The 25,159-nt window shown below is 32.1% G+C and overlaps 1 protein-coding gene across 4 annotated transcripts in view; it reads right to left on the bottom strand.

The window, feature by feature from the left end:
* pnut (septin 7-like protein pnut) overlaps positions 1 to 25,159 on the bottom strand; it is a 71,003-nt gene that overhangs the window by 17,749 nt on the left and 28,095 nt on the right. For all 4 annotated transcript variants that reach the window (XR_013873883.1, XR_013873884.1, XM_080145688.1 and 1 more), the window contains 9 exons: positions 21,211 to 21,310; positions 16,508 to 16,593; positions 16,048 to 16,155; positions 15,598 to 15,694; positions 12,307 to 12,385; positions 5,243 to 5,319; positions 4,720 to 4,777; positions 2,820 to 2,866; positions 900 to 999 (listed from right to left, as the gene is read on the bottom strand). Coding sequence is in view for 2 of the 4 variants with exons in the window: in XM_080145688.1 (XP_080001814.1) it covers positions 900 to 999; positions 2,820 to 2,866; positions 4,720 to 4,777; positions 5,243 to 5,319; positions 12,307 to 12,385; positions 15,598 to 15,694; positions 16,048 to 16,155; positions 16,508 to 16,593; positions 21,211 to 21,310 (752 nt within the window). In the remaining 2 variants the exon portion in view is untranslated. The remainder of the gene's footprint in view (positions 1 to 899; positions 1,000 to 2,819; positions 2,867 to 4,719; positions 4,778 to 5,242; positions 5,320 to 12,306; positions 12,386 to 15,597; positions 15,695 to 16,047; positions 16,156 to 16,507; positions 16,594 to 21,210; positions 21,311 to 25,159) is intronic.

Here is a 25,159-nt window from a genome sequence, read left to right as displayed (position 1 = left end):
ACCAAGGATTACTCATGCAGAATTTTAGATCGAAATTCGAATTCTAAGTGCCATTTATACTTTGATTACGAGATGGTTGCATTAAACCCCCCCCCCCCTTTAAAAAGGACAATGAAATCCATAAATAGCGCAATACTATGAAGATTTTTAATCTACTTTAAACTAGTTATAAAGAAGCTACGCTTATAAAAAGCAATACAAACATCAAGAGCAGATTATAACATACATTAACAAAAAAAATAGCTAGTTTCTAAGATATTAATGGACAATTTCTATGCAAAAAAATTTAGTTGCTGAACATTTTTTGTGGAAGTTCAATTTTCGTGTGGTTGACTTTCAAGATTGATCTATTGAATACTTTAAAATTCTTGTGTGTATAAAATATAAATTCAAACAAGTACTAAAATTTTGCCATGAGCTTATTTATTAAAAACTAAAAAAATAGATATATCAAAGCAGTAGGGCGCAGTAACGGACAGTAGTCCTCATTACTTTTTTAGTGTTTTTTTATTCATATTTCGTCAGTAGTAGTGGGTTATTTAAATAACAACAGCAAAGAGAAAAAAATGTACATATCTTACATTAATGGGTGCTTTCAAACAAAATTCCGGTTAAACAACTTATATTTTTTTAATAAATTGGGGAGGTGGGTTATTTTTTAGTTTTTAAGTAAGTTTCAGCGGGGCTACAAAGTACCCAATATAACCTAACCTAATCTGACTGAGTAATAAACAAACTACCACCCCCCTCCCCCCCCCAAATATACTTTACAAAAAAAAGGGGGGGGGGAGTATTATTGTTTAACAAGGTGCTTTGTTTGAAAACATAAATAGTAGCAATATGAGAAAAAAAAACCAAGAAGATTATTAGACACGACAGGTGTTCCACAATTCTCTTACCTTAAAGGTATGAAATCACAGTGCTCCATATTTTCAATATCCACAATACCCCAGGGATACTGCCGGCCTCGTAATTTCTTTCCGTCCGCCGTTTCCACCACTGAAATAATCAAATTCAATCGGCTGTGCGCAAAGCTAACCAATCTATCTAAGATTGGCCAAAGGATTCTACCTTTCAATCTTAGTGTGCATCTTAGTCCTAACTTCAGAGAATCAGGGTGTCGGAGCTGTATAATTTTGATGCGGCTCCGGCTCCAGCTCCCACCGTAAAATTAATATATCATTTTTGTTCATTATTGAATTTGATAAAATGAAATAAATAATATAAAATATTTTGCTTTTATTTGATTAAAGCTATATAAAAGTAGAAGGATGTGTGTCTATTTGTTAAGTAACAATAGTTTTTCAGTTTATTAAATAGAAATAGACCCTGGACAGACTGTTAGTGTTAGACACACAGAGTTGCCAAATTATAATATTACTTTAAAAACTCATTTTTAGCTAATCTGGAGCCGGAGCCGTTTTTAACGAAAAATACGGCTCCGGCTCCACCAAAAATGTTGCTACTCCCGGCTCCCGGCTCCGAAACACTGTTATCTATAATTCAAAGGAATTCGATGTCTGTGTGTCTGTCTAAAGCTTTAGATCTGACTCGGTGACCACTTCAGGGATTTCTGGGAGTTCGTTTGATGTTTGTAGCCCTGATTCTCTGAAGTTAGGATTCAGATGCACACGGAGATTGAAAGTGAGAATCCTTATCCAAACGTATCGCTTGGTAAGCTTCGCGCACAGCTGAGAGTATTCTATGGTACATTTCTGGGAGTTCGTATAAAAGGAGAATAAAAAAAAACATTAGGATCTTTTAAAATATTTTAAATCGTATTAGTTCTATAAACTCTCTAAAATAGATTACACAAATAAGGGCTATGAATAGTTTAAATGAAGGCTTCTCCGTGTACAAGCCTAATTACGTATTATACAAGGTACTTTGAAATGATTCCTTTTAAAAGATTAAGAAGCTTAAAAAATGAAATTTGAAAAATTGATCAATTCTACCTACATTAATTTTATGAATGAATTTTAATATGTAAATAATATATTGATAAAAATAAAAAGTACTTTGGCTAAGATTAAATCCTTTATTTTAGCTTCATAAAAATGGGGGGATGATTATTGAAAAGATATCGTAATTTTTAAATGAAGGGCTCATAAAAAAAATTTCTCATGCTTTGCTTAGTTAAAATAGTGAAACTAAATTATGCATCAAACTAATTTTTATAATCTAACTGGGGCTTTTTAAGACATAGGAGGCTTAAGGCGGAGGATCCACTTAGAGAACAAAGTTTATGTTTTATTTAGAAACAACATACATAGAAAGCTAAAAATTGATATACAACTTCTTCTACATAGATATTATGAAGCTCAATTGGGATCTATTCAAAACTCTTTTTTTTGTTGCAAAAACAAATAGTAGATTTTGATATTTGTTTCAATCTATAACTGATAATATGAAGCTATAATAATAACAAATGTAATAAGTATGGAAGTATAAGCCAGACAAATATTGTCTGATATTTAAAGACCCAATTGAAAGTCGGCACAGGGTACACGGAGTGGGGACATACAGTTATTCAACACCTTCCCCATCTTTTGTTAAACTCTAATGCTAGAATAAATTTTTCTAAATTCAATAAAAATTTGTTTTACGGGATCTCTAAACAGATCTTCCCTCCCTAATATATTTTTCTAATAGGATGTTTGAAATTAATAAAAGAGAAAGAAATTTTTTTTTAAGATTTCGTTTCATAAAATGAAAACAACTACTGCCATAATACGATACATGATTTATGACAATGGCAACAAACCGGAATCTATCCGCTGGATTAAAACCGGTTTCGCAGCCATACATTAAGTATTTACCTGTGTTAGCGCCTACAACAGCAAAAGGAACTCGGTTCTTCATTTTCCTATAAAAATCAGATATTAAAAACCAGGGGAAAGGATTGAGGGAAAAAAGGTTTTCTTGTGATAAATTATCCCTTACTGAGTGAAACTAAATTGAATTAGCACGAGGTCTTACACGCTGTGAAAGATATAAAATTAATTGAACCCAGTTCATAAATGCGAAACTTTCAATGTTTAGGGACTGTCCGTAAGTAAGTCCCATGGGGATTATTGTAACAATAAGGAATAGGTAATATTTAAAGCTTAGCTAATCTGGCAGAAATCTTATGTAGATTTGTTGATTAAAGATTTTAATTCAGACTTCTATTTTGTAATATTAAAAGCGCTCTCATTCCTTTGTCCAAGGACGTCTAAGCTATTCAGGTTGGTAAAACAAGGTGTTTTAAAGGTTTGAGGGGGGCAAAATGATAGTTATAAACATTTCAGAGGGGGTAATTTATTGTTTTTTTTTATTTTGAGAAGTGTATACACCCTTTTACCATCCCCTTTCTCTGGGACTTCTATAACTTTGTCCTATTGACTGATTTTGCCAGATTCTCATTTCTGGATTTTATCTTTCTTATTTTTCTAAAAAGAATGACATACTTAAAATTTTTAAAAACAATACCTAAAGATTTTGCTGTTGCTATAATAGGGATAAAAGCATACTTTTTGCTTTGTCCTTTAAAACATTTTTTTCCCAATTTAAAAAAAATGGACCTAATTTTTATTATTTTAACAGGATCCGTGTGTTTTGATTAAAGTTAAACCATTCTTAATTAACTTATTTAAAATAATAATTCCGTGAAAAAATTCAAATAAAAAAATATTCATTTAGTGATAAACTGTATAAAAAAAAATAAACTCTATTTTGCTCAAAAATTAGAATTCAGAATGTACAAATTAAACCAGAGAGAGAGAGAACATTGAATAGTAACCGGTAACGTTCGCCCTAAAGTCTATAGACCATTTCCCCCATTTGATAGCTTAAAAAACTTGAATCATGACTGGCTTGTATACAATCTAACAGTGTCCCAACTTTTCTATAATTGTAATCTTAAAGGGTTTATTATGTTGATCATAAATAAGGGTTAAATCAATGCATCCCTTGTCCCAGGTATTAACATTAATAATAAGCATAAGAATTGTTCTTTGTTATTAAAAATTAATGACCACACTTTGATCATAAGTGGGTCAAATTTTGCAAATGACATTTTAAAAAATAATTAATGCAAAAGTTAGTTGCAACCTTGACCAACTTTTCTATTGATAATATAATTCTTCAGAAAACCTAATTATGAATCTTTTGATAGAGTAACAAAACCAATAAGTGTTCGACTTTTGTTTATAGTAAAAGAATTGGCACTTTTTTACGCCTACTTCCAATAATTTGAACGTTTGCTTCATTCTAAACACAATTTTGCGCAGCTTGTGTTAAGGGTAGAAAAATATTACGCATATCATTTCAATTGCTCTGAGCTCTAGGAAATATAAATATCTTATTTATGCTGTTTGTACTTTAGTGACAATGTTGAAAAATGTGGGGAAGGTAGGAAAATGCAACTTGCAAGAAAATGATATAAACCGTCTAACAAATGATTAAACAGTAGCAGCTACTATATAATTAGGATATATATGTTGGGTATAGTCCCTTTCGTGGCAACGGGGTGATTCTTCGTATTTTTCACTGTAGCTTTTCTCCTATTTCTAGCCCCTGCAGGGGTCTCTAAACCAGCGGGGCCAATTGCCTAACAATGTGGGGCCATCACCTAACCCAATATAACCTAACCTAACCTATAAAAGCCATTTTAAAAATACGACGAATCGCCCTATAAGTGGCGTTGCCACGAAAGGGACTATTCCATATATGTTTTACCTGTTCTCAACCTTCTCATTTTCTTCTCCATCCTCTATGTCAGGGAATTCATAAATCTATGCAAATCATTATTGTTTAAAAGTGCTATTATTAATGTAAATCCCAATGATGGTAAAGCAAAATTACCCTTCCGTAGAATACAATTATTGGTTGAAAAGTTTGTAATCCTAGTTTGAAACAAACTTATCAAAATGAAACCAAAGTACCCAATGTTTTTGAGCCAACAAACAAGATAAAAATGTGATACCTAGAACTTTGGGTAACAATGTAATTTACAGTCCAATGTCCCATCCCTACCTGGGGAAAAGCTAACAAATACAAGAAAAAAGGGGAGGGTAGCATAAGAAATTAAGAATGTCAAAAAATGACAAAATTAAAACTAATTGCACTGCACTGCACACAGAAATAAATCTGTTGATACTTTAAGCACTAAAATGAAGTATTCGCCCCCCCCCCTCCTCTCACAATTCTAAAATTAACACAGCAAATTTTACAATTTAGAAAGTAAACAATAATGATTCCTTAATTTTAGCTTGGTGTATCTGTTGCATAATGAGTGACTTGAATTCATCAATTTCATCCGGAACCATTGTGTCAGCTAACAAGTTACAAAACCATTTATTTAATGTTTCTGATTTAGATACAATACATGTCTTTAGAAGCAATATGTGCTTTGTAGGTGTAAACTGCGTCACAAGTCATACATTACATATGAACCCTGAATGAAGAGGAAAGCCTTGGCATTCTGCAGGCACAGTGTATTATCGTGAAAATTTAGAATTTGTTTATCACTCTGGGTATGGTTGTGTTGAATTGGGTTCTGGGTAGCTCCGCAAGGTTATTGCACCACAGGTATAGTATCTGCAGGATTGAGCTCCAAAGGTAAAAAGCAATCTACTAATCCGCCTGTTTTTTAATTTATTAAAAAAAATATATAGAGTAGCCTAAAATTTGGCATTTAGAGGCGTTACGTAGATACACTACATGCAGGAGATAACTGTATGTATAATACTAGCGGCTGCGCCCCTAGCATCTAAGGGCTCTGTATTTCAAGAGCTAGGAAATGGCAAAAAATGGCCTAAAACCATCCTGGGACATATTTGAAGATTTCTTGAAAAGGAGAACTAAATCGGTTCAGCGGTTAGTGAGATCCTTCGTTACAGAGAAAAAAAGCTTATTACTTTATATTATAGGACTAGCGGTTACGCCCCTAGAGGCCTCTAGTGGCACTTAAAATGTTTTTTTTTTTATATTTAAAATATGGCTATTTTGCGTTTGACGTTTTTGTTTCGTTAAACTCTCTTTCTAAAATTGAGAAATTAAAAAAAAATTAATTTCTCTAGGGAGGGTTGTTGTACCCTCCCCCAAAATAGTTATAAACCTTCCCGGGACATATGAGAATCTACCCTGTTAATGAGAAACCGATCGGTTCAGCGGTTAGGGAGATCCTTCTGTACAAACACACAGACACACAAACATCCTGTTACTTTAGTATAAGGATTACAGCAAAACATTTAAAATGTTATAAGTGGTGGGAAAGTTAAATGCAATACGCAATTCCTTTAAAAGGCATAAGAAAGAAAGGGAAAGGTAGGCTGCGGGTAAAATTCGTAAAAGTGTGTGTTTTAAGGCTTAAAAATAATAGTAGAACGATAATATTCACTAAATATATGTATTTCTTTTTGAAAAGAACTATAGACAAAATTTAAAAAAAAAGTTAACATAAATTTTTATCGTTCTACTACTGTTTTTAACTTAAAAAACACCACCTTTACGGATTTTACCCGCAACCTACCTTTCCCTTCTTTTTTGCTAGATTTTTATGAATGTCTATCAATCTGTACAATAGAAATTCTGTTTTGGACATGTTTATATTAAAACCAGGAGTAACGTTTCTTTTAACAATTACTCGTTTTTGCATCAGCTTAAAAACTATTTTCAATTCAATTCAGGGAAAAGAGAAGCATGTTTACTAAGATGTAAGATTAATTTAAAGTCTCCATTTAAAAGAACGGGAGGGGTAAATGATTAGGTATAGTTGAGGCCTATGAAGGACATGGAATTGTTTTAATTTAAAAATGTCTCTGAAAATCACTAAATACATTTTTGCATTAACTATGCTAAATCTGTGACAATTATCTTACACAATTATGCTTGGTTGTTATAAAAGTCTGTTTACAATCCTATAGCTTGTTTTTGTTGCAATTTGTAAATTACATAAGGTACAAGTCCTCCTCTTAGACCTTTACTCGCATGTAAATAGGGGTTCTTTATATTTCTAAGAAATATATTAAAATTAAAAGAAGTAAAATAAAATCATTTAGGTAATTATTGAACATTCATAAAGTTCTGAAAGAATTACATAAAGTGACAACAAGGACAAATACTTCCACGTGCATTGTTAAGGCCACTATAAGCACGAAAGCAGAAAAGACGAATGTTTGCTTGAATGAAGTTTATGATCTCGGTAACACCTGAACTGATTTTTTTTAGCAATTTGCTTGAAAGGGGAGGATATGATCTAAAAAAAAATTCTTATAAAATTTATCTCATTGAAAATAAAATCACAAGTTGGGGGTATATCCCTCTCTTCGCCCCTAGAGGCGAAACCACTTGTAGTTTTTTTTATATAAAATTACATGAAGTTCGGATCAAAGAAATTGTAAAAATTCTAACTGACAGTTACAAGAGGTAATTTCATTTTTTTACATCAGATACACTCAAAAGAGAAAATCGTGTACTCTTTTAGAAGCACTGCTACTCATTACTCAATGATTTTTTATGATTAGTTTAATTAGTTTCAGTGTAAAGTAGTAATAAAATCTAATTTTGAATGGCAGAAAATAGCCTAAAACTACCCTAAGACAAAGAAACGTTACAGAAAGCACAACTCAATTGAACCAGCCATTTATGAGATCTTTCACACCAGACAAAAAAAAAACAATTATGAAAGACTAAAGTTTTTGAAATTGTTTTTTTAAGGTTGTTTGCGAAGAAATCTAATTTTTTGATATTTGAGTCAAGAAGGTGGACATAAAAATGAATGTTCTGATATTATTCTATCAAAAAACAAGGATGACAACATCCATAAAAGCGAAGCACGAAACGGTAGGACAAACGAACATTAACACTTATATAGTGTCAGAACTGAATAATCAGAATATAAATGTATAAGAATCGAAGCAAAATTGTAAGTAAATTTGTTGAAAAACTGCTTTATACAGGATAATGTTTATGGACATACTTACATTTTTAGGACTTGATTATAGAGTTGCTTCGCTTATAACATAATACTTTGTTGTCCCAGGAATCAATATACCTAAAATCAGATCTATCGGACGATTAGATCACATAAAAATTTGTTGTTAAAAAAGTAAAAAAAAATCATCATGTTTAAAATGGACGTATGGAAATTTTGGTAATGATTATACAGTTGCTAAGCTTTCTAAATCGTACCTAACTACTAAAGGAATCACCATGCAAAATTTGAAATCGATAGGACAATTCTAACAGGCCTAAATTAACGAAAAAATTTATCGGTTACGGACGGACCGACCCTAATTATAGAAAAGCTTCGCTTTTAAAAACCCCATAAATATTGAGGTAATTTATGCTTTTGTCTTTTTAAATGTCTGTCGTACGTCCGTATGTTATACTTAGGGATTTAAATACCAAATTTATACATCACATAATTTTCTTATAATTTCGGATGGTAATTTCTTCAACAACTAGGCACAAGTAATAAGCAAAAGCACAGCATCTTTAAAATGAAAGTATGTCATTTTGTTGAGCTTTGCTTTTATGGATTTTGATATACTTCTTAACATTAGAAAATCTCTTTTTCTGAAAAATACAAATCTTTCAATTTTGATATGAAGTAAAAGATACAGAAATATTTGAAAGTGAATACTATAAATTTTAGAACAACAATTTCATTGTACCTACACAAGGAAAAGTTTATAACAAAAGACAATTTACCAGGAATTTCATTTCAAATCTTTAATCTTAATTATGCTGATTCGGCTAGAATGAAGAAAATCTTTTTAGTATTGAATCTACTCTATAGTTATCTCTGTAACTCTATATAATTCCCTCTGTAATGGAGTATGATTATCTCGGCTGCTAGTTTAAAAAGAATTCTATTTTTTTGTTGATGAAGATACCACTTTATTACTATTTTTCTTTTTTACCCTGCTTTACAATCAACTGATACATTCTTATAAGAGAATGTTTTTCACATATTTGATGAAAAAACATTCATATTTTGTTTCATAAGCTGACCTCTAACTCTTAAATTTTTTTTACATTTTTACCTGTACAGAGACCACCTGGAGGCCTTAAGATCCGGAACATGGAGGCCTATCCAAAAAATCTTAAAGTTGCGGGTATTTCATGATATAAGAATGATTTTTATCTTTAATAACCTATCCTCTCAGTCCAAAGATAAAGCCTATACTCCAGGTTTACGCAAATGTGTCAAAACTCGCCCCCCCCCCCCGCCCCCTTAAGACAAATAAAAAATCAAGTAATTATAACAACTTTATTCCCATAAAACTTCCAGTAAATTATTTACTTTGTACGTCAGTCTGTCGGTCATGCTATATAAACAATTTTATTTATTTTCTAAAAAGGATTTCGTGGTATTATACTATTCAATAAAATAGTTATTTCTTTCATCGTATTATAAACGGCTTTCCGCGGATATAGAAAGCACGGGCTAAAAAAACTGGTTTTAATCTTTTGATTGTACATTTTTATATTCGTAGAAAGCTGGATATAATACGATGGTAGACATAGTTTTTTTCGTATGGATGAGAACCGGTTCCTATCCACCGGATTCGAATGAATACGAGAAATCACATTAACACTGAACATCTGCTCTATAAATAACTTTGTCCGTTTGCCCATTCATGATTTTTGTGCTTCACTACTTAGGAATGTTGTCATACTTGTTTTCATAACAACCAGACTTCATTTGTCAAAAATATGAAAACTTTTACATTTTGAGATTATGCAACGTTATATTATTTTACATACTATTCCCGAAATCATAGTTTGATAATAGATCCCACATTTGCAAAAATTTTAACCTTCAAGTAAAAGGTATAAAGCATACAGAGTTTGCTGTATGTGTAAACTATTTGTTAGTCGGATTTAGACCTTATCTGAACTTATCTGAATTTGTTTTATATATGAATTTAATTAAAATATTATGGGGTCTACCAAATAAAAATAAAAATTTAGATTATCAATTAGACCAATAGGAAAGCAGTGTATTAACATTCAGACTGTATTATTGGTTAGAGTTAACAATTTTTGTACTTATTTGTTAATAAAATTTGTCAGGTGAAAATAGTTATTTTTTTAGTATATATAAAGCTTTTGTCGCATAAATTGAATCATATGTGACTAAATAGAAACAAAAATCTTCATCTGTATATTTTAGAAATTCTCTTTTAAAGCTGGCAAGATCTGATTGGCCATCTATGTTAATACATCTATTATCTTAAAAAAAAATACAATCATCCTCTTTGCAAAAATAACTGAAGAAACTTTTTACTTTACAAAACCACGTAAAATAAGTTTGATCAAAATTTTGCAATTGAAGAGCATTTCAATAACCAATCTATCTATTTATCTATCATTATTTTTTAATTATTTTTGTTATTTAAGATAATTTTTAATCTAGAAAGTAAAGCTGTCTCAGATAATTATAGATAATCAATGATTTCTTAATAAAATATCAATATATTTGTTTCTATACAATCCAACAAATAATTTTGTATCTTAGAATTAAATCCGTGGATACTTTCTCAATAAATAAAATCTACCAAAATTTTAGGAAATTTTAAATTGAATCTTAATTGTAAAGACAAATTTTCATGAAATTCTTTAATTAATTAAAAATTATTGTAAGATTTCCGAGAAAATATACTAAATGGGAGATAAAAGAATCGAAAAATCTGCTTTAAAGTTTAAACCCTATCAACTTGAAAACTTTTTTTACCCTAAGAATTCTTCATGTCCATTAAACCAAAAATTTTTTTTGAGGCGGGAGGGGGTTTACAGCTATTAGGATAGAATCGTCACAGGGATGTGTCTCAAAATAAGTGAGGGATAGGACATCGGACTGTAAATCATAATGGTACCCAAAGTTTTATAACCACTTTATCTTATTTGTTGGGTACTTTAAATAAATTTCGATTGATTAGTTCAAAACTAGTAGGTAGTATCTAAACATTGCAACCAATAATTTTGATCTACAGAATGGAAAATTTTGTAAGTTTATTATTATTTGGGATCAATTTATCATCCATTGTCTTATCCATTAGGTAAAATTCCTGCATATTTCATCCGTCACCCCTCTATCCCTTCAAACAGTGAGAGCTAAAAAATGTCAAAAACATTCAGAACTGAAATAAAAACTATTATCGACTAATTACAAACTTTCTTGCTAATTAAAGAATTCTGATTTTCAGAAAAAGAGGGAATTCAGGCGCATAGTTTTATAATATTTTGGTACCTCTTTTGAGAAAATTAACAAATTGATTAGGTATTAAAATTCCAAAAGATTCGAAACCGTGGCTCAACACTTAGCGCATCCACTCGTTGTATCGTTGAGGTGATAAGATCGAATCTCGGCTTAACATCGCGTTAAAAATAGTTCCTACTGCTACTATGTCAGGTGCGCGACATTAATAGTTAGAGTAGGGGGAATGCCTTGGTCCAAAACAGGCGCAACTCATTACCCAAGTACAGTTAGGACTTCTCAGACAAAGGTCGTGCAATCGAAAGAGTTGATTGTCTGTTGGGTATCCAAGGGTGTTTGGACAGAAAAGGAGACATTTGGTCCTCAAGATTATCCTGGGTTGATGGACCATGGCGCATGAGTGTCATAGACAGCATCTCCCCCCGTATAAGGTAAGGTTCCAAAATGAATTCAAATGCTTGTGGTCGTAGCTAAAGTATAGAAAAAACGTACAAATAAACTTACACCCGGCCTAGCTTATATTTGAAAGATTTGTAGTTAAAAGTGTTATACATTTTTATAAGTTAATATGTTGACAGTTTAATACACCTTTTTCTATTTTTCATGTGAATTACATTCATTTAACAAATAAGCGTGCAGAAATGTCCTTGAATTTACCATTTAATTGACCTACCTAGCAGTTCTTCCTAAATGATAGGAGGGTATAAAATACGAATTATTGATAAAGATAAGAAAGAGGTTAAGTAAAATATTCAAAGTTATAGCTTTATTAGAATGTAAGTTAAATGTAATAGGGTAAGTGATTGATCGACTATTGGTCCATTTGATCTAATTAAGTAAGTTTTACGGTCAAAGTGGCTATATGATAATATATATATAATATATATCATTTTTTAGTACACTTTTAACTTAAAGCTAAGCAGGAGAAATTAGCAAAAGTAGACATAGAAGAAAAGTTGAAACTCTCAATAATAATAATAATATAACAATCACTAAACATAATAGGTACAACAAAGTGGCCTGCGGACGGACAAATCCTAGTCATAGAGTAGATGCACTACTAAAATAATTCATTATTAATATGGTTTTGTGTTCCTTTTGCAATAACGGGTATGATGTTGACTTTGTCGTGAAGTTGCTGCATAAATTCTATATCCAACGGGTTCAATCCATGTCCTGAAACAATAAAACAACTGTTAATTTCCCCTTTTTGAATTATCGCTAAATTGTCCAAGGACAGCAAAAGGTTTTTTCCACCAAGGAGGGGGAAAAATGGAAAAAATGTTTTCAGTTCTCTTAATGTTTACATTTTTTATCCCCCAACCACATATATTTCATTCCCCCCCCCCCTTTAGCAGGGTCAATAATGCAGAAAATACATACCTGTTATAACCTGAAACCAAATATGAAGTGGCATATATGCCATTAACTATATTTTATCCCCCCTCCTACATATTTTTTGTTGTTTTTTTTTTCACCAAGAAGGGGGGGGGGAATGGAAAAAATGTTTTCAGTTCTCTTAATGTTTACATTTTTTATCCCCCAACCACATATATTTCATTCCCCCCCCCCCCCCCCCTTTAGCAGGGTCAATAATGCAGAATATACACACCTGTTATAACCTGAAACCAAATATGAAGTGGCATATATGCCATTAACTATATTTTATCCCCCCTCCTACATATTTTTTGTTGTTTTTTTTTCACCAAGAAGGGGGGGGGGGAATGGAAAAAATGTTTTCAGTTCTCTTAATGTTTACATTTTTTATCCCCCAACCACATATATTTCATTCCCCCCCCCCCCCCCCCTTTAGCAGGGTCAATAATGCAGAATATACACACCTGTTATAACCTGAAACCAAATATGAAGTGGAACATATGCCATTAGAACTAATGGTTGGTTGCGGCCCTAGTATCTAGGTTCTGTATTAGGAGTAAAAAAGAAAAAACAGCCTAAAACTATCCCGGGACCTATCTTAAGCGTTGTTAAAATTGAGAACTCAATCGGTTCATAAATTATTGAAAAGGCTTCAGACAAAGAATCCTTAATGCTTTATATTCTAAGAAGATAAAGGACAATTGGCGTTATCCTCTCGGAAATTTATTTTTCAATTTTGACCCCCTCCCTCCTCCCCCCCCCCCCCCCCCCCCCGACAGACAACAACTATTTTAGGTTAGGTTATAGGCTAGGGAGCCGAGCGCTGCGGCTAAACAGACAAGGGGGCCGAGCGCTGCAGCTAGGCAGACAAGGGGGCCGAGCGTGGGGGGGTACTTAAATTTGGATAACGCCAATTGAATTATGTTTAAAATACAGCTTCAATGACAAGCTAAAAATCCAAGTCAAAACAGGGAAAATGATCATTGAAAACCTTATGTCATACATAACTAATTAAATTTTTAAAAATTTAACTAATGAAGTATTTTCAATAGTTCATTTAGTAAGTTTTTAAGTTATTACATACTTTTCAGTTTTTGTTAAAATGCTAACAAGTAATAAAGTTTTTTTTCCTTTTCGATGTTTAAAACACATTTACATAACCATATTCGTAAATTAACTAATTATCTTTTCATGCTTAAATATCTAAATTACATGAATAAGATTTAATTTAAAATAATTATCATCATTTTAATAAGAAAGAAATTTACAATTATACTTAAACTTTGTTTTTAATACCTACCTACCCAACAACAAAAAACAATAACGAAGATAAATTACCGTTGTAAACAGCGACTGGATTCTTTTATTTATGTGAAGTCAATTTAAGTACACAATAATAATTTGAACAAGGGTGACAACATCTATAAAAGCGATGCTAAACCAATCATACGGCTTGACAAAATAATATTAACAAACGACGTATATAATAATCAACATTTTTTAGAAGCCTGAATACAAAGTTTGGATAAATAAAATCCAAAAATACGAACACTATGATAATGATTAGTGTTGCAATTTCTAAATTATACCCAACTGATACAGGAATCCCCCTAAAATTTAGAAATGATACAACGATTCCTCTCCGGACGGACAGACCCAAAATGTAGAAAAACTTCGTATTTATACTTTTTTTTCAGACAATGCTAAACAAACCTAATTGAACTAAAACAAAACATTTGATGTCAAGAATAGGGTATTTTCTAGTCTAATGATCTCGAAAGAAAAACAAGGATGACAACATCCATAAAAGCGAAGCACTGAAAAGGTAGGACAAACGGACATTAACACTTGTATAGTGTCAGAACTGAATAATCATAATATAAATGTATAAGAGTCAAAGCAAAATTGTAAGTAAATTTGTTGAAAAACTGCTTGATTCATGATAATGTTTATTACATTATACTTTGTTGTCCCAGGAATCAATATACCAAAATTCAGATCAATCGTATGATTAGATCACATAAAAATTTGTTGTTAAAAAAGTAAAAAAATCAACATGTTTAAAATGGACGTAGGGACATTTTGGTGATAATTATAGAGTTGATACGCTTTCTAAATCGTACCTAACTATTATAGGAATCACCATGCAAAAATTGAAATCGATAGGACAATTCTAACATGCCTAAATTAACGAAAAAAGCTATCCGTTACGGACGTACGAACCGACCCTTATTATAGAAAAGCTTCGCTTTTAAAAAGTATAGAGAACATTCTAAATATAAACAGAGTTTTGTTTACCTAAAAGTACAAATTCACTTTTATACGCCTCTGTAACCCAAACCCATCTATCAATGAAAAAAAATCGGGGCATTCAATCTTCAATACTCTCCCAAAACCCCTATGTTTGAAAAAATATAAAATGGGGGAAGGGGGTAATGTATTTCTCTTATGACTAATCCCTGCGGGGATTCATAGTACCAAATATAACATAGGTCAGGTTAGGTTATGTTATATCTTGTACTAGGTAGCCATTTAGGTTAGGGCTCCGAAGATATAATTCTAAACCCTCAGGGTTAGGGGTTAGGTATAGAAAAACATTACGCCCCCTCCCTCATTTTTTATATTTTCAATTTATTTTACAAAAACGTAGGAGGGGTTATTAGTGCTTAAAAGGCACTTTGTGTGTGAGCCAGGGGTGTATATTTTTTAAGGGGGGGGGGGGGGGGATAATAAAAAATATGTGGTTGGGGGGAAAAAAATGTAAAAATTAAGAGAACTGAAAGCATTTTTTCCCCATTTTTCTCACCTTTTTGGTGAAAAAAAACTAAAAGAATATGTGGGAGGGGGGATAAGATGAATAAAATAAAGAGTTTTGAAAATATTTTTCCATTTTATTTCCTTCCTTGCTGGAAAAAAGTAGGAGGGGAAAAAAAAAATTTTGCAACAGGGAAAAAAAATTAATCTTGTGCAGAATATACACCCCTGGTGAAAGCTAGATTTATGTACAATACCTGTTGGGGCAATAAAATAGAGGCAGGCGTGCACTCTTGTGTCTGCCATGTGAGGATTTCGGATAACTTTGGTTTCTGCCTCCAAAAACTCTTCATACTAAAAAAAGATTTTCTAAATAGATAAAAAGGTTATTTTTGTTTCTAATAATTAAGGGTGAGGTTTTTAAGATCAAATAAAACTAGGATTTCGTAGTCCTAATTTTAGTCCTAGATCCTATTTTTACGGACAATCAACCCTTTCACAACACGACGTTTATCTAAAAGTACCTTCTAACTAATTAATGTAATAAATTCAGTCTGTAAATGGTTCAAGCCATTCCTTTAAATTTTAAAGGATTAAGGGGGTTAAACACCCCTTTACCACTTCCCCCTGAACGCAGTAGGTATGTATTCTGGCTTTTTTTCAAAGATTTTTACTAATATTATAATAAAAATTATAAAAATACTTACTCTAGACTCAACATAATGTAGAACCGGGTCCCAGCAATCTGAGTTGTCAATTGCGTCTCCGAAACCAGGGGTGTCAACCACGGTCAGGCTTAGATTTACACCACTTTCCTATAAAACAATCAAATATAAGGTTTTATTTATAAAATTACATCCTCAAATATGTAACAGGATGCCTGTATGTCAAAAGCATAAGATCTCGATTAACGCTAGACCTGTATGGTTCTCTTTTACAGAGAAGCTTCTTATAGGTTTAGAAAAGGTTTATAACCATTTTTAGGAAGGGTGTCTCCTTCCTTAAGATAAATCGCCCCAGCAAAGATACCCCTCCTAAAAAATTGTTTCTTTTTAGTTTTTAAAACTAAAATTAAAAGCTTCTAGGGGTGTAGCCACTAGTCATTAAAATATCAAAAACTACCCCTATCAATTTTGCTTAATTATTTGAAAAAAGGACTATACTAACCTTTAATAAAACTTTGTTAGTTTCAACTTGTACTGTCTTTTTGGCACGTTTACTGGGTCCAGGATATTGTTCACAATAAATATCTGCACAACAATTCATCCGTTTTATTATTAGATCCAATGGAAGCACACCGTGTATAAAAACAAAAATGATTCTCAAATTTCTAATTAATTTCTATTCTAATTGTTTACTTGAATAGAAGGTTAGAAAGAACAATTTAAGGATATTTATGTCCATTTTAAGACGGGCACCGCTAAACTATTTTGGATAGAATACAAAAAAGGACAATAAATAGGTACATAAAAAATGAAATCAAATTGTTGGCTGACATGATCAAAACAACACTAAAGATACTATTTATTCTAAAAATCCCATTTCCCCGCAAGACAAACATATCCTATTACAGAGAAGTTGAACTTCTAAAAACAAAAATAATTTAAATGCATCAAAAATAAGTGTAAAAACAGACATTTGTGGGAAAACATTGAAAAAATTGAACAGACTCGCGACTTGATTTATTTATTATCCTAATTGATTTATAGAGCTATACAGAACAGTGGGTATTCACTACCGCATAGTATCAAAACCTATAAGGATATTAAAAATAAGAACAATTGTTTGATGAGGGTGAAACATTGAGTCAAATGCAGGGGTCTTAGGGGAAAGACAATGGATGATAAATTAATATTCAATCCCAAAATTCATAAAACAATATTAATCCTTCAGTAAATTTAAATTATTGGTTGAAATGTTTAAACACTGACATGTTTGGATTCAACCAAACAAAATTCAATGAAATGTACTAAAAGTGTTTGAGCCAATGAATAAGATAACACGATAAAACCCTAGGTACTAGTGTAATTTACAGTCTAATGTCCCCTCCTTCCCTGGGGAAAATAGCATTTTAGTTGTAATAATATGCGATTCTGAAAATTTAAATATGCAATAAAAGTGCAGAAGTGAATGAACACCATGTATAACATGCTATGTTTAGATAAAATTGTAATATTTACACATAAGCAACTGAAAAAAGAATATTAAATCATAGTTCACCCCTTACATAACTAAGATCAGCATTGCATGGACGAACATGCATTCTTATCTATAATACAAAGTAGCTTGATGTCTGAGGCTTAAGATCTCAGTAACCACTAAACCGATTGGGCTTTACTCTTCAGGGATTTTACCTACTGGTCCTGTGGTGGTTTTAAGCTATTTTCTTGGGGCGTGTGACACTCCAAAAAAAATCTAAAAAATAAAAAATCTCCCCCAATCTTTTTTTTTTTAGTTACCTAGGTACCTAACTATTTTTTTCTTTATGGGGAACAATGTTTTTACAGGAATTCTTCACATAAAACTACTGGTAGCACCAGTAGTACTTAATTTAAATTTTTTTTAATTACCTCTTGGGGCAAAGCCCCTGGAGGCTAGGGGCGAAGCCACTAGTGTTAAATAAGTCATTATCCTGTAATATAAAGTAGTAGTAGTTTTTTTGTCTTAAGATTATGATATAAGTGAATACTAATCCGAATTTTTGTGCATTTGAAGGAATCTTTTCTCTGGGTTGTTTTAGGTATTTTCCAGACATCCTTCGCTCTACCTTAGAGGCTAAGGCCAAAGTGACTTTTTAATAATAAATAATAATAAAAAATGGCTAAACGGCTACACCGCCAGCCGTTACTTTTCCAACTTTTAGTTCAATTTAAGGAAAATAAACCTATCAAGGATTACTCATGCCAAGTTTCGTAACGAAATTCGGATTCTAAGTGCCATTTAATAATTGATTACGAGAAGGTTGCATTACGCCCCCCCCCCCTTTATAAAACAAAATTGTTATAAATCACAAGCTACTCTATATCATTCATGAGTCGATAAATTCTTTTTTTAAATTTTAGCCGATTTGTTTAAACAAATTGTCTCATTTAGAAGCTTGTTTAGTTTATACTTAAAACATTTTTATCAGACATTTAAAGTTTATTTTAGTATTAACAGCAAAAATGATAGAGAGAAAAACATTGGTCAAATTAATTTATTACCCTTTCTTCTCCTCAATATCTTTATTCTACCAAAGGCAAATATTTCACTATTATAATGGAAAACGAATTTATCGCACATTGTCCTATCACTGGATACCTCATAAAAATAAAATTTCAATACAAATGCATTAGTACGTTTTATAAAAGTGAACATAAAAGATTTCAATAAAATCAAGATCATATCGTTGCAGGTTTATTTTACAGAAAAAAATGCACATTTTTATAATTCTATGGAAAATAGAGGAGAAGGAGGAGTTTAACTTTAAAGGAATAAGACATAATATATTGATTTAATGTCCCAATTATGATAAACTTTAGGGGAAAAAATCGATGAAAATGTTGGAACACTGCACTGCTAGTTTGTACGAGCCAATCGATATTGAATATGAGTCCCAATATAACTTAGTCACATGTGGGGTACTATAGGTTGCTAAAAACGGTTATAAACATATTTTAAATTATGGAAATAAATGTTTAATTTTCGTATTTAATAACATGTTAAAATGTTTAGAATTGATATCATATTACGCCTTAAATACATTCTAAAATGCACAATTAAATAAATAAGTTCCTTTATATACATTAAAAATGCATAGCTACTCTGTAACTCACTAAGAAATTTATAATATGCTTACAATAATAATAATAGTATCCTATTTTGTTAACAAAATACCAGGGGTGTATATTCTACATGGGATCCCCCCCCCTCTCCTTGGTGACAAAAAAATAAAAAAATGTGTGGTAGGAAGGATAAAATAAATAAAATATAGTTCTTTAAATATTTTTTCATTCCCTCCCCCCCTTATTTGGTGAGAAAAAACTAGGGGGGGGGGGGGGGGGGGAATTAAAATTTTTGTAGCCGGGGAAAAAAAAATCTTGTGCAGAATATACACCCCTGCAAATTACTCAAAATCTCCCAATCAAACTTGACGCACCTACTTTGTCGATATGACAATAGAGTAACTGCGCTATCTTAAATATTAAACAATACTAGCTTCGCCACATGTTATTTGTCATCCTTGTTTTTTAAAGTAAATTATTGATCTTCTACATATTCGATTACTATTAAAATTAAGATTCTTTGGAAATATTGATTAAAACTTTAAGTACCTACTCTTTAGCATGTGTATAGGATTATTTTTTTCTGTAATTAAATTGCGCATCACTCTTAAATATGAGGGGAATGGATAGTGGGGGGGGGGGTGAGGGGGGCCCTACTATCCCGAAATCGATGATTATAGTTTTAACGTTAATTGCAGGTTATTTTGGAGATTCTGAATATTTTTCATTCATGAATTTTGGCAATAAGGTATGAGTGAGTAGGTTGCGCTAAAATAGTAAAAATACGTCAATGTGCGAGTTTTGAGGCTTAAAATAGTAATAGAACGGTAATATTCACTATATATATATGTATATTTCTTATCGAAAAGAACTCTAGACAAAATTTTTTTATAAAGTTAACTTGAATTTTTATCGTTCTACTACTGTTTTTAACTTAAAACTCACAACCTTGACGGATTTTTAGCGCAACCTACTCCTCCCTTTCTGGAACCTTCTAATTGCTTAATATAAATAAAAATAAACCTTAGGTAGTTTTTCATTTATAAACATAAAAGGTATTTGTCTAGCTTAGCTCAGGGATGTAAAGGGATAAGACAATGGCCAATAATTTGATGTACATCCCCTATGATGATAAACAAATTCACCCCTTCTGTAGATTGCAATAAGTGGTTAAAACTCCACATAATAAACCAACATCAAAATTTAATGCAAGTCCCCCAAATTGTTAAACCAACGAATAAGAAAACGCTATTACAAAACTTTGGGGACTAGTGTAATGAACAGCCCAATGTTTCCTCCCTTCTTGAGCTACACAAAAGGGAAATTGCAGAAATGAAATGTCTATGGTGTTATAATAATTAAATCTAAAGATATTTATCTTGACGTAAACAGAATCATTCAGAATTTGGCGATAGTTTAATCCCATCCGAATAGTTCTATCTTAATTAATTTCAATCAAAAGAAATTTCGTAAATATAAATATTGGAAATGATAACGAGGGCAGGGGATGGGGGGTTCAACCCCCCCATGGTTACGCCTACATATATATTTTAAACTTTACACACGAAATAGTTTTGTTACCCAAGGATATTTAGAAAAAAGACAACTAATTACAATAAACAAAGTTACCCCCATTTTTATATTTTAGTTATCATTGGTGGAAAAAATTAGACACTGATGGTTTGTACAACCCAATCAAGATTTGCTAGAAGTCCCTACAGCTTTAAAGCCAACGAATTAGTTCATGTTTATAAAACTTTGGGGACCAGTAGTGTAATTTACCAGGGATCTATGGATAAGACAATGGCTGACTAATTGATGTACATCACCAATGTTGAAAGACAAAATTACCCCTTCTGCAGATTAAAGTTAGAAGCTGAAACGTATAGACACTCAATTTATTAAACCAACCAATCAAAATTCCCTAAAAGACCCAAAATTTGTTAAGAAAACGATATTATAGGACTTTGGGGACTAGTGTAATAAACAGCCCTTTGTCCTCTCTCTCTCTCTCTCTGATAATTTACAGTCGCTCCCTCTCTTAACTGTCTTATATTATGATATTTTGTAATAATGGGTCTAATAATCTACTGGATGAATTTCCTGTGAGAAACATGGAGTTGATGAGTGTAGATTTCCCGAGTCCACTACGCCCCACCACCATCAGGGTGAACTCAAATCCCTTTTTCACGGATTTGCGGTGCACCTGAAAAATACGTTCTTGTTAGATTTTAATAAACAGAATATCCTTATAATAAAGTAACAGGATGTCTGCGTGTGTTTATGTTTGTACCGAAGGATCTCGCTAACCGCTGCATAGATCGGGTTCTCCTTAACAGGGTAGCTTCTCATAGGTCCTGGAAAGGTTTATAACTATTTTGGGGAGGGTACCACCACCCTCCCAAGAGAAAAATCACAAAAATAGGTTTTTTAACGTTTCTCGATTATAAAAAGAGAGTTCAACGAAACATAAATGTCAAACGCAACATAGACATATTTTAAATATAAAAAAACATTTAAAATGCCACTAGAGGCCTCTAGGGGCGTAGCCGCTAGTCCTTATAACAAAGTAACAGGATGTCTGCGTGTGTTTATGTTTGTACCGAAGGATCTCGCTAACCGCTGCATAGATCGGGTTCTCCTTAACAGGGCAGCTTCTCATAGGTCCTGGAAAGGTTTATAACTATTTTGGGGAGGGTACCACCACCCTCCCAAGAGAAAAATCACAAAAATCGTTTTTTTTTAACGTTTCTCGATTATAAAAAGAGAGTTCAACGAAACATAAATGTCAAACGCAACATAGACATATTTTAAATATAAAAAACATTTAAAATGCCACTAGAGGCCTCTAGGGGCGTAGCCGCTAGTCCTTATAACAAAGTAACAGGATGTCTGTGTGTTTGTATGTTTGTACCGAAGGATCTCTCTAACCGCTGAACAGATCGGGTTCTCCTTAACAGGGTAGCTTCTCAAAGGTTCCGGAAAGGTTTAAACTTTTTTAGGGGAGGGTACCCCCACCCACTTCAGGAAAATCGACTAAAATAAAAATAAAATAAAAAAAACGCCGGTTTTCGGCCAAATTCTATTACCCGAGCTGATAACTAAGTTCGACAGGTATAGTAAATAAATCCTGATAACTTACATGCATATACATTGAATGAAACGTTGGCAGATATAACTCTTTCATATCATATTAATCACATGTAAGAAATTAAGTCCTTTTATCTAAATGTCTTTTAATAAACTAATTTAAGGAAGTTACACCCCATATAATTAATATTACTTTCATGATATTATTTAGACTGGTGAATATGGTGTTTTAAGGTTTGAATTCCATATATTCATATGTAACCGGATATTTATGTGTGCGTGTGTGAAGTATCTCAATAACTGCTAAACCGATATGGTTCTCCTTTACAGTAAAGCTTCTCATAGGTCAAAGGAAGGTTTGCAACTAGTATGGGAGAGGTCTCTAGGGACGTAGCCTCTAGTACTTGATAAGGTAACTAATTAGTTGGAGGGAAAAAGTGATGTGGATTATTTATATTACTTTATTCAGCTATACAAAGCAACTACTCTACCTAACCAACTATAAAATGTTCCGAGATATAAAAAAGCGGAAAATGTAGTAGAAGTGGATAACTTTTAAGATAGGTGACACGCCCTCCAATTTATTTATCTGTGTTTAATACTTGATATGGTTTACTAAACCTAACTAGGATATGTCAGAGATCTTAAGGGATAAGACAATAGATGATAAATTATTGTACATCCCAAATGATGATAAAACAAAATTACCCCTCCTGAAGCTTAAATTCATTGATTTTTTAACACTTCTAGTTTGGAGCTAAATAATAACCAAATTAGTAGTACCAGAAGTTTAGGGGCCGCAAGATAAAACTTAGGGTACCATTGCATGTATCAATTTTATAACCCAATGTCCCCTAAATCACTGAGGAGATGTACATGAAATAATTTTAATTACACCATCCCTTCCACACGTTTAATGGATGAATAACAACTCTACACTAGTACAATTTTTTACTTAATCAAAATTTCCTTTATTTTTTCCTTTTAGAAAAGCACTTGAAGGGTAATTTAATGTTTTTTTTTAAGGGGAAAGGCACTCTCATCTTAAAAGAAAATCTCTAACAAACGTTAATTTTAAAATACTAATTTCAAACGAATTTAATATTTTCATCCTTGTTTTGAGTAATAACAAGGATGACAACATCCATAAATGCGATGCTCTGAAACTGTATGACAAACATACATTAACAATTGTAGAGTGTCAGAACTAAATAATCAGAACATAAATATATAAAAGTCGAAACAAAACTGTAAGTAAATTTGTTGAAATACTGAATTAATATAGGTAATGTTTAAGGACATGCTTACATTTTTAGGACTTGAGTATAGAGATAATTCGCTTATAACATTGTACTTTTTTGTTCTAGGAATCAGTATCCAAAAATCAGATCATTCGGATAATTATCTCATATAAAAACTTGTTGTTAAAAAAAAGTTAAAAATCGTCATGTTTAAATTGGACGTACGTACATTCTGGTAATGATTATAGAGTTGCTACGCTTTCTAAATCGCACCTATCTACTACATGAATCACCATGCAAAGTTTCACATCGATAGAACAATTATAATCCTAAATTAACGAAAAAAGCTATTCGTTCCGGACGTACGGAGAGACCGACCCCAGTTTTAGAAAATATTCGCTTTTAAAAATGGGGTAATGAATTGTGAAGTAAAGGAAGGATATAACCAGGGATTTTAAGGCAACGGAAAATAAATTATTGTACATCCCAAATGACTGTAAAGAAAAATACCCCCTCTGTATATATAAATCAAGAATCAATTTAAGAACCCAAAGTTTACAAGCCATCGAATTAGATTATGTGTTTTTGTAAAACTTTGGGTACCAGTATCATTTAAAATCAAATATCCCCTCCTTTGATGACAAAATAATAGAATAGGTTGATACATATGAAACTTAAAAGATCCAATTTAAACTCATTTACTTTTGAGCTGATATTTTTTTTCACCCGGATTTGATTCTTAACATCTCTGTGAATAAAATCACGAAGATATTGTAAAACAAAGCAAGAAATGCAAATGTCATAATCAGTGTTGCGGATCCGCATTGATTGTATGCGGATCCGGATCCTCCAAATTTGGTCAGTGCGGATCCGAATCCATGACAATAAAAATAAAATCACCAAATTTTTCAAAAAATATTTATTCTTTAATCTCGAAGTCAAAAATACTTTTAATTTTCAAGTCTGAACCTAAACCTTAAAGATTGGCTCTCATCACGAGAATGTCTGATTTTTAAAATTTGTAAGTGACTATTTTATATAAATTTAGGTAGATTTTTCCATAAATTTATTCCCCAGGATCCGGATCCTTGGACTCAAAATAATGCGGATCCTTGCGAATCCGGATCCACAACACTAGATAATGATCAATTTAGGATTTTCTATGGTTCTTTTATATGATAGAAAAAAAGACTTGCTCGCTCTTTGATAAAGAGATTGAACATTTAATTGGAACTCTTTTTGTTGTTGTTAAAATGGGGGGGGGGGGGGGGGGGTAGTTTGTGCTAAAATTCCGTAGAGGTGTGAGTTTTAAGAATTTAAAATATAACTCTAAATTTTGTATGGCAGTTGGCAGTTGTATGTTGGATTTATGCCAAAAAAATGACCCATGCAAAATATATTTGTTTTTAATGCAAAAATTACCGTCACAATTTTTGCATCACAGAAAAAATATTTTGCATGGGTCTTTTTTTTTGTTGCATAAATCAACCATATTTTGGCTGGGGGCCAAAATTTTTCAAATCCCGGAAAGGCTAGTGGATGTGTACTATATTATTTTCAAATCCGGGACAGGCTAATATCCACGTTATACCCCATTAAAGCAACTGCCATGCCAAATTTTAAAGTTCTACTTATTTTTTAAATTCTTAAAATTTACGGAATTTTAGCACAACCTACCTCCCCCTTTGTTAAATATCCGTGTCTTTTGAATTTTGCACGTTTAT

The sequence above is a fragment of the Acartia tonsa genome, chromosome 13 (genome assembly GCF_053477335.1).
Source record: "Acartia tonsa isolate MP-2025a chromosome 13, ASM5347733v1, whole genome shotgun sequence".
Lineage (NCBI taxonomy): Eukaryota > Metazoa > Arthropoda > Copepoda > Calanoida > Acartiidae > Acartia > Acartia tonsa.
The sequence above is the reverse complement of the archived record's forward strand: the minus strand, read 5'-3'. Positions and strand labels throughout refer to the sequence as shown.